The following is a 17,307-nucleotide window of genomic DNA, read 5'->3' as shown; positions in this document are numbered from 1 at the left end:
AGAGAGAGGGATGTACAGTGTTAGTATTTATGAATAAGGATTTATGAGTACAAAGTTTCAGTTTCAGGGGGAAATGAAGAAGTTCCAGAGATGGATGGTGGTGATAGTTGCACAGTAATGTGAATGTGCTCAAGTATAAAACTGTACACTTAAAAATGGTTAAGATGATAAATTTTATGTGTATTTAACCAGAATTTTAAAAGTGGGAAGAAAGTCAATTTAAAAATAATCTGCATTTGATTTGGAAACTCAGTGATACATTATTCCAGGTTTACCTCTGTATGGAGAATGAGGACAGATTGTGATTTTACTTAACCAGTAATTTCTTGATTCATTAAATACATAAAAAAATGAAATGTTCTTTTTCTCTTCTGTTTTAGTGAAACTGAAGATTATACTGCAGAGAGAACTAAAATTTTGGAAGGTTGGATTTATTCTTTTTCTTAATTTAAAGTAGAAACTATTCAGAAGGATACTCTACTGCTCTGATCAGTTTTTTTAAGTTATCAAGCCTGAAGTTGATACAACTTTTTCCTATGAGCCAATCTACTTTTAGAAAGGATCCAGTACTATATCATGCAGGTGTTAAAATAAGTGAACTAGTTTATGTTATTATTAATGATTTTGGTCAAGAATATGATGTGATAAATGAATTTATGTTTACCATGCTCCTGTGAGAAATATCCACAAAATCAGGGTGTATATCATAGTTTCTAGCTGAACCAGAAACCATGATACTAGAATTTAACAATTTATTTGAGAACTTATCCTATCTTTGTGCTTAACCAAATCAAAATGTACCCCTAAAAAAGGCCTTTAGAGCTAAATTCATATGTTTATATTTAAATGTGGCTAGTATGGACCTCACTTTGTTTTTTTTTTAACCTATAATTATATTGAGTGCTTAGAACATTTGTGTGAGGACTATCCAGCACTCTATTTGTTGAAACCTCAGGTAATAAATATGGTTCTAACAGTGGTAGCATGTCCAAGAATTTGAGTTTGTGCCTAGTATATGAAGTGGCCTTTAAATCTGAACCTCAAGTTTACCCTGGGTATTTTGAACATACAGCTCACTCAGGTATTACTTAAGAAACATTCTCTCACCTTGAAAGAGGAAATCATTTTTATTAAGATGGTTCATAAAATAACAGTAAGTACACCAGAATTCTATAAACATACTATCAGATCAGATCAGATCAGTCGCTCAGTCGTGTCCGACTCTTCGCTACCCCATGAATCGCAGCACGCCAGGCCTCCCTGTCCATCACCAACTCCCGGAGTTCCCTCAGACTCACGTCCATCGAGTCGGTGATGCTATCCAGCCATCTCATCCTCTGTCATCCCCTTCTCCTCCTGCCCCCAATCCCTCCCAGCATCAGAGTCTTTTCCAATGAGTCAACTCATCGCATGAGGTGGCCAGAGTACTGGAGTTTCAGTTTTAGCATCATTCTTTCCAAAGTACAACCAGGGCTGATCTCTTTCAGAATGGGCTGGTTGGATCTCCTTGCAGTCCAAGGGACTCTCAGGAGTCTTCTCCAACACCACAGTTCAAAAGCATCAATTCTTCGGCACTCAGCTTTCTTCACAATCCAACTCTCACATCCATACATGACCACTGGAAAAACCATAGCCTTGACTAGATGGACCTTTGTAGGCAAAGTAATGTCTCTGCTTTTCAATATGCTATCTAGGTTGGTCATAAATTTCCTTCCAAGGAGTAAGTGTCTTTTAATTTCATGGCTGCAGTAACCATCTGCAGTGCTTTTGGAGCCCAAGAAAATAAAGTCTGATACAGTTTCCCCATCTATTTCCCATGAAGTGATGGGACCAGATGCCATGATCTTTGTTTTCTGAATGTTGAGCTTTAAGCCAACTTTTTCACTCTCCTCTTTCACTTTCCTCAAGAGGCTTTTGAGTTCCTCTTCACTTTCTGCCATAAGGGTGGTGTCATCTGCATATCTGAGGTTATTGATATTTCTCCTGGCAATCTTGATTCCAGCTTGTGCTTCTTCCAGCCCAGCGTTTCTCATGATATACTCTGCATGTAAGTTAAATAAGCAGGGTGACAGTACAGAGCCGTGACGTACTCCTTTTCCTATTTGGAACCAGTCTGTTGTTCCATGTCCAGTTCTAACTGTTGCCTCCTGACCTGCATATAGGTTTCTTAAGAGGCAGGTCAGGTGGTCTGGTATTCCCATCTCTTTCAGAATTTTCCACAGTTGATTGTGATCCACACAGTCAAAGGCTTTGACATAGTCAATAAAGCAGAAATAGATGTTTTTCTGGAACTCTCTTGCTTTTTGGATGATCCAGCAGATGTTGGCAATTTGATCTCTGGTTCCTCTGCCTTTTCTAAAACCAGCTTGAACATCTGGAAGTTCACAGTTCACATATTGCTGAAACCTGGCTTGGAGAATTTTGAGTATTTACTAGTGTGTGAGATGAGTGCAATTGTGCGGTAGTCTGAGCATTCTTTGGCATTGCCTTTCTTTGGGATTGGAATGAAAACTGACCTTTTCCAGTCTTGTGGCCACGGCTGAGTTTTCCAAATTTGCTGGCATATCGAGTGCAGCACTTTCACAGCATCATCTTTCAGGATTTAGAATAGTTCAACTGGAATTCCATCACCTCCACTAGCTTTGTTTATAGTGATGCTTTCTAAGGCCCACTTGACTTTACATTCCAGGATGTCTGGCTCTAGGTCAGTGATCACACCATCGTGATTATCTGGGTCATGAAGATCTTTTTTGTACAGTTCTTCTGTGTATTCTTGCCATCTCTTCTTAATATCTTCTGCTTCTGTTAGGTCCATACCATTTCTGTCCTTTATTGAGCCCATCTTTGCATGAAATGTTCCTTTGGTATCTCTGATTTTCATGAAGAGATCCCTAGTCTTTCCCATTCTGTTGTTTTCCTCTATTTCTTTGCACTGATTGCTGAAGAAGGCTTTCTTAGCTCTTCTTGCTATTCTTTGGAACTCTGCATTCAGATGCTTCTATCATTCCTTTTCTCGTTTGCTTTTCACTTCTCTTCTTTTCACAGCTATTTTTAAGACCTCCCCAGAAAGCCATTTTGCTTTTTTTGCATTTCTTTTCTATGGAAATGGTCTTGATCGCTGTCTCCTGTACAACGTCATGACTCTCATTCCATACTTCATCAGGCACTCTATCTATCAGATCTAGGCCCTTAAATCTATTTCTCACTTCCACTGTATAATCATAAGGGATTTGATTTAGGTCATACCTGAATGGTCTAGTGGTTTTCCTACTTTCTTCAATTTAAGTCTGAATTTGTCAATAAGGAGTTCATGGTCTGAGCCATAGTCAGCTCCTGGTCTTGTTTTTGCTGACTGTATGGAGCTTCTCCATCTTTGGTGGCAAAGAATATAACCAATCTGATTTCAGTGTTGACCATCTGGTGATGTCCATGTGTACAGTCTTCTCTTGTGTTGTTGGAAGAGGGTGTTTGTTATGACCAGTGCATTTTCTTGGCAAAACTCTAGTAGTCTTTGCCCTGCTTCATTCCATATTCCAAGGCCAAATTTGCCTGTTACTCCAGGTGTTTCTTGACTTCCTACTTTTGCATTCCAGTCCCCTATAAAAAAAAAAACATACTATAACCTGGTGTTAAAATAATCACTGTATGATTCCCGTTTATGGAATCCTAGGCTGTTTAGAGTCAGACAAAAATCACTTAATGTAACTTCCTTCATTGTTTACATGAGGAAATTCAAGCTCAGGGTGAGGAAGTGACTTGTCCAAGGTTACTTTAAGTCACAGGCAGAGCCTAGTCTAGATCCCATGTCTTCTGACCCTAAATTCAGGGTTTTGTTTATTCCAGCTTTGTTGCAATTATCAAGCTTAATTCTTATATCCTTCAGTAATATTGCAGCTGTCCAATTCATTCATTCAAATAGTCACTGAGCACCTCCTTTCTGTTCTAAAATCCCATATGTGAATAAGACTGATAGAGTCCTCAACATCATACAATTTACATTATAACTTGAGGCAGAGCAGCAAAGATAATTACAGGTATAAGTATTCCCCATCCCATCTGAAACAAAAACCGAAGAAATTACAGTGGCATGCAAAACCTTACATCATCTGGACATTACCCCAAACCCCTATTATCACCTCCTCAGTTTCCCTTTCTGGCTCACACTGTCCTAGCCTCACTGACCTTCTGCTAGTCCTTAAACATTCCAGGAATTCAGCATCTCTGTACTTGCTGATCCTCATGTAGCTTTCTTGTAGATTCTCCAGGCAAGAATACTGGAGTGGGTTGCCATTTCCTTCTCCAGGAGATCTTCCCAACCCAGTGACTGACCCAGGTCTCCCTCATCGTAGGCAGACACTTTACCTACCGTCTGAGCCACCAGGGAAGTCTAAAGTGAAGTCGCTCAGTTGTGTCCGACTCTTTGCGACCCCATGGATGGAGTAGCCTGGGAATTTTCAGGCAAGAATACTGGAGTGGGTTGCCATTTCCTTCTCCAAAGAAACTTCCCGACCCAGGGATCAAACCCAGTTTCCCACATTGTAGACAGACACTTTACCGTCTGAGCCACCACGGAAGCCAAGGACGCCTTCCTCCTGTATCTACATGGCTCATTCTTTACCTGCAGAAACTGAGATGTCACCTGCTCAGTGAAGTCTTCTTGGACCACACTCTTTGAAACTGTAACCTCATTATCAAGTTCAGTTCAGTCGCTCAGTCGTATCCAACTCTTTGTAACCCCATGAATAGCAGCACGCCAGGCCTCCCTGTCCATCACCAACTCCCGGAGTTCCCTCAGACTCACGTCCATCGAGTCGGTGATGCTATCCAGCCATCTCATCCTCTGTCATCCCCTTCTCCTCCTGCCCCCAATCCCTCCCAGCATCAGAGTCTTTTCCAATGAGTCAACTCATCGCATGAGGTGGCCAGAGTACTGGAGTTTCAGTTTTAGCATCATTCTTTCCAAAGTACAACCAGGGCTGATCTCTTTCAGAATGGACTGGTTGGATCTCCTTGCAGTCCAAGGGACTCTCAGGAGTCTTCTCCAACACCACAGTTCAAAAGCATCAATTCTTCGGCACTCAGCTTTCTTCACAATCCAACTCTCACATCCATACATGACCACTGGAAAAACCATAGCCTTGACTAGATGGACCTTTGTAGGCAAAGTAATGTCTCTGCTTTTCAATATGCTATCTAGGTTGGTCATAAATTTCCTTCCAAGGAGTAAGTGTCTTTTAATTTCATGGCTGCAGTAACCATCTGCAGTGCTTTTGGAGCCCAAGAAAATAAAGTCTGATACAGTTTCCCCATCTATTTCCCATGAAGTGATGGGACCAGATGCCATGATCTTTGTTTTCTGAATGTTGAGCTTTAAGCCAACTTTTTTTTTTTTTTTTTCATTCTCCTCTTTCACCTTCCTCAAGAGGCTTTTGAGTTCCTCTTCACTTTCTGCCATAAGGGTGGTGTCATCTGCATATCTGAGGTTATTGATATTTCTCCTGGCAATCTTGATTCCAGCTTGTGCTTCTTCCAGCCCAGCGTTTCTCATGATGTACTCTGCATGTAAGTTAAATAAGCAGGGTGACAGTACAGAGCCGTGACGTACTCCTTTTCCTATTTGGAACCAGTCTGTTGTTCCATGTCCAGTTCTAACTGTTGCCTCCTGACCTGCATATAGGTTTCTTAAGAGGCAGGTCAGGTGGTCTGGTATTCCCATCTCTTTCAGAATTTTCCACAGTTGATTGTGATCCACACAGTCAAAGGCTTTGACATAGTCAATAAAGCAGAAATAGATGTTTTTCTGGAACTCTCTTGCTTTTTGGATGATCCAGCAGATGTTGGCAATTTGATCTCTGGTTCCTCTGCCTTTTCTAAAACCAGCTTGAACATCTGGAAGTTCACAGTTCACGTATTGCTGAAGCTTGGCTTGGAGAATTTTGAGCATTACTTTACTAGCATGTGAGATGAGTGCAATTGTGCAGTAGTTTGAGCATTCTTTGACATTGTCTTTCTTTGGGATTGGAATGGAAACTGACCTTTTCCAGTCCTGTGGCCACGGCTGAGTTTTCCAAATTTGCTGGCATATCGAGTGCAGCACTTTCACAGTGTCATCTTTCACGATTTGAAATAGCTCTACTGGAATTCCATCACCTCCACTAGCTTTGTTTATAGTGATGCTTTCTAAGGCCCACTTGACTTTACATTCCAGGATGTCTGGCTCTAGGTGAGTGATAACACCATCGTGATTATCTTGGTCGTGAAGATCTTTTTTGTACAGTTCTTCTGTGTATTCTCTCCACCTCTTCTTAATATCTTCTGCTTCTGTTAGGTCCATACCATTTCTGTCTTTTATTGAGCCCATCTTTGTATGAAATGTTCCCTTGGTATCTCTAATTTTCTTGAAGAGATCTCTAGTCTTTCCCATTCTGTTGTTTTCCTCTATTTCTTTGCATTGATCGCTGAGGAAGGCTTTCTTATCTCTTCTTGCTATTCTTTGGAACTCTGCATTCAGATGTTTATATCTTTCCTTTTCTCCTTTGCTTTTCAGTTCTCTTCTTTTCACAGCTATTTGTAAGGCCTCCCCAGACAGCTATTTTTCTTTTTTGCATTTCTTTTCCATGGGGATGGTCTTGATCCCTGTCTCCTGTACAATGCCACGAACCTCATAGTCCATAGTTCATCAGGCACTCTATCTATCAGATCTAGGCCCTTAAATCTATTTCTCACTTCCACTGTATAATCATAAGGGATTTGATTCATTGTCAAGATGGCAATGCGTATTCCACTTCTTTGCTTTTTTTCCTCCCTAGCTCTTATTACTGTATGACAGACTTTGTATTTGTTTTTTTCACTATCTCCTTCTAGAATATAAGCTCCATGAAGATCACAGCTATATCCCCAAGGGTCTAAAACAAGCTTATAGTAGGAGAAAGAAGTAAATAAGGGAGACTATGGGAATAACTAAAGAGAGTGCACAAGAATTCTGTTTTGAATATGTTAAGATAGTAGATATTTAAGTTGAGATGTCACATAAGCCATAGGATATTTAAATCTTGAGTTGAATGACAAGATTAAGGTTGAACATTTTAGTTTATAGTTTTATATACACTATAAAATATTCCTAATTTTAGTTTATAGTTTTATATAGAATATAGAAGAAAATCTCAAATAACTTGAATCTGAATATCCTAGGATCCTAAACTAGCAGGAATTTTTCTGTGACTTTTCATCAAAACAAATTCCTAGTACATCCTGGAAAGTTGATAGTCACCTAACCTAGAAACATAAAAACTAGTGTTTGGAATGACAGCCATGGTAGTAAATCCAAATGTCCTGAGTCATTTAAAAGTCAGTTCAATTATGTGCAATATAGAGTTAGATACTTTAGAAATATTATTAACCAACAATGAAATTTTGCCAACCTTGTCAGATAAGTCAGATAATTAGCTCTTCTCTTGAGTTAACTGAGGTCTTGCTACTGTTTTGTTTTGTTTTTTTCCAAAACCTAAATTGATCCTAACAAACATGTGTTGACTCTTGATGAGTACATGTCTATAAAATGCATAGTTTTTTATACATGAGATATCTCATTAAGTCTTCTTCAGACAGAGACAGGAAAATAGTCTCATTCACAGTCTACAAAGGGGAGGAAACTGGGAGAGGAGTCAGATTAAATTCAACAGTATCCTCACAGCTCTAAGTAGTGAAGCTAAGACTTAAACTCAGGTTTTCTGATGCCCCAGCAGGTGAACTGCCTTCTTAGTGATGGGTCTTTGTGAAACGTATCTCCTAGTATCATTTCTACCTCCTTGGGTTGATTTTTTTTACTGGTGTCAACTTCCCCTGAAATTTAGGCAACTTTTAGTTGTGCAGCAACTCCACCAGGTTTCCTCTTGGTATTGTCTCAAAATTCTCCTGATTCTCACTCAGAATATTTCATAAGACTAGCTCTTTGTTCCAATTGTCTGCTTTTAATTAGCTATGTAGAATCAAAGAGTGCTAAATTTGGAAAGGCCCTTAGGAATCACATATAGGGTAATTTCTTATTTTACATGCAAAATAAATAATAAAGAGGCACATAGGGATTGAGTGGTCGTTCTTAGATTTATAGTTATTAAGTTACAGAACCTGTCTTTCCTATGACATCACACTTCATCTTTCATAATTCCTAAAAGAAGGACTAAAATATGCTACATACATCTAGGGATCTCACCTATTTCAGTTTTATTCACATTGTCTGTGCACTGAAACAAGTGCTTCTATTAGCCTAATTCTATGACTTTTCAGTGAAAAACAATAAGATCAGGTTTGTGTCAATGTTATTTGTGCCTCAGAAAGAATACTATTTTTTTCCTGTTTTTTTCTTCTTCTCCACAGCAAGTTCTCAGGAACAAAAGCCAGAAAATTCAAACAGTGTTAAGGTAAGTATTTTTTCTATACCTTATAATTAGAATATATGAGGCCATTTGAGTATATTCTGTTTTAATCAATGACCATGTGGTGCTGTTTGAGGGGCATCAGGAAGTATTCCCCTATTTGCAATTTCTTCATGCTCAAATCTCTCCTCCAGGCTAAGACTTGTCCATGGTACCCAAGAAATCTGTCAATTCTCACCTTAGGGTTAAGCTATCATTCCTTGCTTAAGTGCACAGGATAAGCCACTGTTCCTCCTTAGCACCTGAAAACAATTCCATTCCTTAACTCTGTTACTGCAGTCACTGGAGGAAATCTGAGAAGGAATGGGTCGTTTGGCCCTTCACTGCAGATGGTGACTGCAGCCATGAAATTAAAAGACGCTTACTCCTTGGAAGGAAAGTTGTGATCAACCTAGATAGCATATTCAAAAGCAGAGACATTACTTTGCCAACAAAGGTCCGTCTAGTCAAGGCTATGGTTTTTCCAGTAGTCATGTATGTATGAGAGAGTTGGACTGTGAAGAAGGCTGAGTGCCGAAGAACTGATGCTTTTGAACTGTGGTGTTGGAGAAGACTCTTGAGAGTCCCTTGGACTGCAAGGAGATCCAACCAGTCCATTCTGAAGGAGATCAGCCCTGGGATTTCTCTGGAAGGAATGATGCTAAAGCTGAAACTCCAGTACTTTGGCCACCTCATGCAAAGAGCTGACTCATTGGAAAAGAGTCTGATGCTGGGAGGGATTGGGGGCAGGAGGAGAAGGGAACGACAGAGGATGAGATGGCTGGATGGCATCACTGACTCGATGGACGTGAGTCTGAGTGAACTCCAGGAGTTGGTGATGGACAGGGAGGCCTGGCGTGCTGTGATTCATGGGGTCACAAAGAGTCAGACACGACTGAGCGACTGAACTGAACTGAAGGCAAGTAGACCCAAGTGAGGGATTTGGTGGAAGCAGGGAAGAAACAGAAGCTTCAAAAATGGAAGAGAGCAGGTTATAAGAAATAAATGCTGATTCCATTTATTTCTCTGCATTCCTAAGGACTGACTGCCTGAAGACAGTTTTCCAGAAGACCCAGCCAGCTAGGCTCCACTGTAAACTCAGAAAGTGTCCTCCTTCCTAATCCTCTTTAGAAAGTTTCCAATGAGTCTCCAAGCTACAAATCCTCTAATGCTGTGGTTGTTTCTTGGCTCAATTTAATCCTATTTTTAAGCAAATCTCCCTAACTCTATGACACCCAATCCATTGATTATCCAGTCACTTCTTATTACCAGAGTAATTTTCAGAGTCAAATCTCACAACTCATACTTAAGATAACTTTTACCACATCTCTAAAGATGTTGGGTTAGTTCCTCACTCAACCTAATCTTCATTTTTAAACTAAAACATCTGTTTGACAACCTCAGGCTTCACTTAGGCCATGTTTTCCAAGTAATATCAAATGTCACTAAAATGGAGACAATCTTTAGTCTAAGGACCTGATTAACAGGCTATTCCTTGTGCCAATCTGAACTGCTGGCTAATCTGCACCCTTTTGGCTCCTGTCCTTTTTCTTCACTAACTGTTTTTCCATGGTAAAATTGTGCTTACAGTTTTTATTCAGCCCAGTTCTGAGAAAGGTAAAGTAAAGCACATTCCAGTTGTGCCTCTCACTGATTAAACTCTCTAGACAACTACTGAGGGCTCTGAAAAGCAACTGATTCAGTAGTTTGGGGCAGGAAATCAGAACTCCAAAACCATTATGAGTTTCATGTGTTTTTTCCTCTCACATCTCCTAGCATAGACCCAGGGCAGTTCAAATCCTGTAATTACATAGAGGGAATGGATAAAATAAGAAAGCTCCAAGAGAAACCATGGCTGTCTTACCATAATTAGGAAGAAGTACCTATGAAATGGAAAGTAGGGAAGCTCACTTTTCACCACCATTTCCCCTTCTTCTGCCCTCTCTCAAGGCAAGTTTGAGCCATGAACCTGTACAACAGTGGCAACAAAGCTGTGAGGCACTTAAGACCGAGAGAAAATCTTTCTCTCTGACCAGAGGAATTAGTCTCCAGTAACATGAAGAACACTAGGGGGAAGCCTGCCAAGTTTTTCTCTGCCTTCTTTTGTTACTTTACCCTGGACATCAATACCTTCATGGGATGTGTGAGACGGCACACAGGAAGGCTAGAGCCATAGCATTCTAAACATAGAATCAGAATAGGGGACTGTTGAGAATCAGAGACACTGAAATCAAAGAGAAGAGGGACATGAAAAAGGAACCCCTCCAAATCTGTTTTTATAAAGTGTCTCCTGAGATGTGCATGCAAGGAACTGACTTGATGTTCTATAGACAAAAGGCTGTGAGAAATTGAACTACAGTCTTAATAGAGATACACACTAAAAAATACGGCCAAGACCCTGAAAACTAAATTTACATTGGAGCACTGTCACAGAAGGCGGGGTAGGATGTGTGTTCTGAACTTTAATGGGTTATTAACTACTTCAAAAAAAAATCAACCCTCTACAGAGGATTTTAACAGTTCTTAGAATCATATAAATTGTTCAAAAAGGTCAGGATACAATACAATATTACTCAACATACAAAGAACTAAGACAGTGTCTATAACTTTAAGGCAAAGGAAAAAGATGCCAACTCCAACATAGGCAATATTTTTAAATTTTCAAATAAAAACTTTAAGTGATATTAAATTTAATCAGCCTTCATTGGTTTATTTTTGTTTTCATTTTCTTTATTCTAGGAGGTGAGTCAAAAAGATCAAATAGGACCTAACTAAATTTAAAAGCTTTTGGACAGCAAAGGAAACCATAAGTAAGACAAAAAACAACCCTCAGAATGGAAGAAAATATTTGCAAAGCAATTGACAAAGGATTAACCTCCTAAATATACAAACAGTTCATGAAGCTCAATATCAAAGAAATAATGCAACCAAAAAATTGACAGAAGACCTAAATAGACATTTCTCCAAAGAAGACATACAGATGTCCAACAAACACATGAAAAGATGCTCAACATCACTAATTATTAGAGAAATGCAAATCAAATCCATGAGATATCACCTCACACCAGTCAGAATGGCCATGATCAGAAGACACATGCATCCCAATGGTTCCTTGCAGCACTGTTTAAAATAGATGTGACATGGAATTAACCTAAATGTCCATCAACAGAGATCTCTGTTGATGTTCCACAGAGACAATGTGGAACATACATACAATGGAATATTACTCAGCCATCTAAAGGAATGGAACTGGGTCATTTGTAGAGACATGGATAGACCTAGAGATTGTCATACAGAGTGAAGTAAATCTGAGAGAAAAACAAATATTGTATAATGTCACTTACATGTGGAATCTAGAAGAATGGTACAGATGAACTTATCTGCAGAGCAGAAATAGAGACACAGATGTAGAGAACAGATTTATGGTTACCAAGGGTGGTGGGGAATTGAGGGTTGAGATGAGTTGGGAGATTTGGACTGCCATACATACACTGCCATGTACAAAATAGATAACTAATGAGCGCCTGCTGTATAGCACAGGGAACTCAGTGTTCTCTGGTGACCTAAATGGGGAAAAATCCAAAGAAGAGGGGATCCAGGCATAGCTGATTATCTTAGCTACATAGCAAAATCTAACACAACATTGTAAAACAACCACAAGAAATTTTTTTTTAAAAAGAACCTATAATTTTTTATTAAAAAGGTTATTTTAATAATGTTCCATGAAGTAGCAGCAAATACTCTTGAATCTAATGTAATGCTGAAAGTTCTTAGCAGAACTTAAGTATATTTATTCATCTGAGACACATGGTACCATCAGCTTCCTTCTTATAGAATAGGTATTATCAACTCTGATTCTCACACAATAGAGTCATGTGTTTTTCTTTAGTATCAATATCTGCCCCACCTTCAGGGACTTCAATTCCATGGTGTTATGGGACCCAGGGATTCATATTAAAAAAAAAAAAAAAGATTTCATAGATAATTCTACTGTGCAGCCAATGCTGAAAATATGTTCTTTACACAGTCTCTGCTCCATTTCATTCTTCAAGTATCCTGTTCAAAATATCTCAAACTCTGCCTCAAATCCTCTTGGAGGAGCCTGTGGTAGAACTCACTAATATCTGGTGGTCTTTTCATAATCTATACACAAGGCATTTTGTGGTACATATATTTAGCCTTACTTCATTGACTTATTTCCTTTTTAAATTACTAGCATTCTAGAATAGCTATAGTGAAATCTTGCTACCTGTCCCAGGCTATTTCATGCCTTTCTGGGGAAATTGCTTCTTTTGCATTCAAAGACATGATAAAGTCCTATGGAATAAAGCTAGTATCTGAGCCATGTTCCCTGCTCTAGATCCACACAGCCACTTGACTTCTCTTCAGAAATAGCTAAGATTTCCATAAATGGAAGAGTTATGTAGTAAACATCTATTTCCTTCTCTTATCTTTATTATCAGAAAATAATCTATAACTTACTGCTCATTGCAGTTTATCCCAAAGAGGAGGAAGGAGAGACACAGCTGACATTTTTTTTTTTTTTTTTGTCTGTTACAATACCTGAGCCTTCAATTATTTGGTAGTCAAGCTTGGTTCATATCTATGATAAGGGTCAATCCTAGCCATATAATTGGCAAAATGTATGAGTCTCAGAGAATAATTGTTACTGCAGAACACAGAAGTCATATAAAATGCTATAATGATTATGCTACATCTCTTGAGGATTTCTAGGTATCTCTAGTATGTAGTATCTAACAAAAGGTTGAATCAGTACTTTGCTTTGTCTTGCAGTTTATCACCATTTTTGAAGGAAACAAGAATATTCTTCACAGTGTGAATCCCTCAAAAGAAGTCATTTCAGGTATAAAATACGTTATGCTTTTAACATTACTTCTAGAATGAGTACATTACTTCTCCTTTGCAGTTTTGATGCATGTTATCAATATGAGATTGCTATATATAAAAATACAAATATTATATAAAAATATTAAGGTATTATTTCCACTTGCAGTTTACTATGCAATTCTTAAACCAAAGAGGTAATAGGTAATGGAACTAACATTGATTAGGTATCAGCTATCTTCATTTTACTAAAGAAAAAGTGAGAATAACTTATTCAAGGTCACCCCAAGCTAGTAAGCTACAGCGCTGGGGTTCAAATACAGATCTGCCAGACTTCAAAGCCTGAGCTCATTCAGCATGACCATAGCTGACATACTCAAATGATCACAGGAGCTAAGTAGGTGACAAACGAGCAGTGTTTGAGCAGGGGTCCATGGCATGCCCCATCTAAAGAAGGGAGCTGTTACTCATGTCCAGTCATCGGCATGCTGGCTTGTTGCCAGGCCTTCTAATTCAGGTCTTAGCATTTTTCAGAAGAAAGTAGAGACAGTTTTGTGTGAAAAATCCTGACTTTCAGATTTTATGATGTTATTTCAAAACACCTGATGAATGAAACAAAACTTGTTTATATCTCCTACACCATATAATATTCCCTTTGCAAGTCTTAGAACCCTAATTTACAAATGAGAAATGGAGTAAATAACTATCGGAGGTTATACAGCCAACAAATGGAGAGCTTTTAGGGTTCAAAAACATATCTTCCTTTTTTATCTTACATTCTTTCTTCCCTCTACACTGTGGATCCATATAGTTGCCATTGCATCCCAGAACTAGGTCCTTAGTGGGTAATGACCAAAGATACCTTATAGTTTTGTTGTGAAAAGAACTATTAATTGATAAACACAAGAGTTCACTGTTCACTCTGGGAATGATGCTATTAACCTAGTACACCAGCCACCCCCCAGTCTTCTAATAGTGAATATGGATTTGGGCAGGCTTTGGTGTGTTTCTAGAAACTGCTTTACAACACTGGAACCACCCAGAATACCTTTTTGACCATGAAGATTCCCAGACCCTCTATATCCTGGCTAAGTTAGTATCTTGGAGTAATGATGCCCAGAAATCTGCATTTTAACAAGACCACCAAGTTTTCAGAACATTAACCCTTACCTCTCCAATGAGAATTTCAGAAGCCTTGTCATAATGCCTCAGTCATGTTAGAAAAATTTTTATCTTTCCTTTTCAGAATGTACATTTTTCTCTTTCATCCATACTTCTGTCTTTTTGCTACAGATTTTGGCTTTTTCCTTTTTAATTTTTAGATAATTTAAAAAACAATAGCACAGGAAAAATCTAAACAGAGGCTTCCCAGGTGGCTCAGTGGTAAAGAATCTGCCTGCCAATGCAGGAGACTCAGGAGACTTAGGTTCAATCCCTGGGTTGGTAAGATCCACTGGAGAAAGAAATGGTAACACACTCCACTATTCTTGCCTGAACAAAAAATCCCACAGACAGAAGAGCCTGGTGGGCCATAGTCCATAGGGTTGTAAAGAGTTGGACACGACTGACCAACCAGGCATGCACAAAAAACCTAAACATAGTTTTTTTTATTCTTTATTGTGTTGGCTTTCTTGGACTTCCCCGATGATTCAGATGATAAAGAATCTGCCTGAAATTCAGGAGACCCAGGTTTGAACCCTGGGTCAGGAAGAGCCCCTGGAGAAGGGAATGGCAACCCACTCCAGTATTTTTGCCTGGAGAATTACATGAATAGAGGAGCCTGCTAGGCTACAGTCCATGGATCACAAAGAGTTGGACACAGCTGAGCAACTAACACTTTCACTTTTCACGTCTGACAGCTTTAAATTTCCTGTTAGCTGTGTTAGCTTTTAAGGGGCTTCCCAGGTGGATCAGCTGTAAAGAACCTGTCTGCCAGTACAGGAGACACAGGAGACCTGGGTTCGATCCCTGAGCCAGAAAGATAACCCTGGAGAAGGAAATGCCAATCCATTCCAGTATTCTTGCCTGGAGAATCCCATGGACAGATGAGCCTGGCAGGTTACAGTCCATGGGATCACAGAAGAGTCAGATGTGACTTAGTGACTAAACAACATTTTTGCTTAACCATAGAAGATCACCTTGCTAGAAAAAACAAATCTAGTAACTATAAGAGGTATAGTCATGAATTCTGGTGTGAAGTGGAAATAAGAAAAGATAGGCTTTTACTATCATGTGTGCTTTCATGTCCTGTCACATCCTGTCATAAGTTTTCATAAAAGTACATAAATATTCACCTCTGTCTTTACATGTAAAATACTCATTTTGTTAAATTTTAATATGATATTCTCTAAGAGTCCATGCCCTGAAGAAGTGATAAGTGAAAGTGAAGTTGCTCAGTCGTGTCGGACTCTTAGCGACCCCATGGACTGCAGCCCACCAGGCTCATCCGTCTATGGGATTTTCTAGGCAAGAGTACTGGAGTGGGTTGCCATTTCCTTCTCCAAATCCCATGTGATACAGAACAATAATTCCAAATGGAAACTTTTATTATCCATACAGTCTTCTTTCACATGACAAAAGAAATCACTTGAAGTCAGTCAACTAAAAATTTACCCAAAGTCATGAGAAATAATAGCAGTTTTAATGCACTTCTGTTTTCAACTGAGCACTCTGAAATAGACAGTCTCGCTGTGTAGAGTTGAAAGTTATCCAGGTTCGATGCACGATACTGGATGCTTGGGGCTGGTGCACTGGGACGACCCAGAAGGATGGAATGGGGAGGGAGGAGGGAGGAGGGAGTAGGGTTCAGGATGGGGAACACATGTATACCTGTGGCGGATTCATTTTGATATTTGGCAAAACTAATACAATTATGTAAAGTTTAAAAAATAAAATTAAATTAAAAAAATAAATAAAATATACTGTTTATATAAAAAAAAAAAGAAAGTTATCAGTACTCTCTATGTGAGTTTAACTCATTACCTTTTCAGAGGTTCTTCTGCTAGAAAAAGAAAGGTATTCTTTGAACACCTGATTAGAGAAGTATCAAAGTAGAGCAGGTATAATGATGCCATGAGAGGCAGAAAGCTAGACCCTATGGACATGGGATGACTTTCTACTAATGTGACCTTAGGTAGGGTTTCTGACTTCATCAAGATTCATATCCAAAAATGGGGATATCATTCTGTTTCCTTCACAGGGGTGTTAGAAGGATTAAATCAACAGAATCTTTGTGAATATTTTTTAAATCCCATATTTTATAAATGTCAATTTCTGAATTCAAAATCATTAATCCTATGGTATTACTGCCTCAACTAGAATGTCTAATAAATATCTATACTGCTTTGCTTTGTCCACAGAAACTTCCAGGTCTGATGTTCCCAAACAAGGATCTAAAATGCTGGCAAAGGTATCTTCAGCTCTGTCAAAGGTGTTTTCTCGAAATATTAATACCAATATTTCCAAATCTTCCTCACCACCTCACCAGAGTGAGCATTGAAGTTTTTATACCTGATATTACTATGCTTACTTCCCTTATAAAATAAAATGTTTTTTTAAAACATTAACATAGTGTCCAATAAGATGATTCCTATAACTCTGAGCAAAAAATTAAGAGCAAGAGAAATAGAGACCTGAGTAACAAAATTTTGACAATGCTTCTGATTAGAATTTTGGTATAAGGAGATGCTGAGTTCTGGTATTACATACATGCCATGAAGATAAAGAGACAAAAAGTATATCAAGTAAATCAGTCAGCCCTCATTACCCAGCAGAAAATGAACTTGAATTTTTTCCTATTAAATTTCCAGAGGATATGTTCACCAAAATAGTCAGCAAGCTGAGATAAAACTCAAGCTGAATTCTCTGACACAGATATGAAACTGATTGGTTCACTAGAAAAGATGTATTTGTATGTTCAAATAAGAAGTATCTCTAACCAACTACAGGTAAAATTTCATCAGTTTATAAAACACCTGCCAAATAGAAATATGTAGCTATTGATAAAGAACCATGATGGGGAACACATGTATACCTGTGGCAGGTTCAT

At 38.7% G+C, this 17,307-nt stretch overlaps 1 protein-coding gene across 2 annotated transcripts in view; it reads left to right on the top strand.

Moving 5' to 3' along the window:
* FSIP2 (fibrous sheath interacting protein 2) overlaps positions 1-16,825 on the top strand; it is a 144,477-nt gene extending 127,652 nt beyond the window's left edge. For both annotated transcript variants that reach the window (XM_055571991.1, XM_055571992.1), the window contains 4 exons: positions 381-424; positions 8,377-8,420; positions 13,209-13,278; positions 16,619-16,825. In XM_055571991.1, the coding sequence (XP_055427966.1) occupies positions 381-424; positions 8,377-8,420; positions 13,209-13,278; positions 16,619-16,758 (298 nt within the window). In that variant the 3' untranslated portion in view covers positions 16,759-16,825. The remainder of the gene's footprint in view (positions 1-380; positions 425-8,376; positions 8,421-13,208; positions 13,279-16,618) is intronic.
* Positions 16,826-17,307: the final 482 nt, after the last annotated feature.

This window comes from Bubalus kerabau, chromosome 3 (assembly GCF_029407905.1).
Source record: "Bubalus kerabau isolate K-KA32 ecotype Philippines breed swamp buffalo chromosome 3, PCC_UOA_SB_1v2, whole genome shotgun sequence".
Taxonomy (NCBI): Eukaryota; Metazoa; Chordata; class Mammalia; order Artiodactyla; family Bovidae; genus Bubalus; species Bubalus kerabau.
The sequence above is the reverse complement of the archived record's forward strand: the minus strand, read 5'-3'. Positions and strand labels throughout refer to the sequence as shown.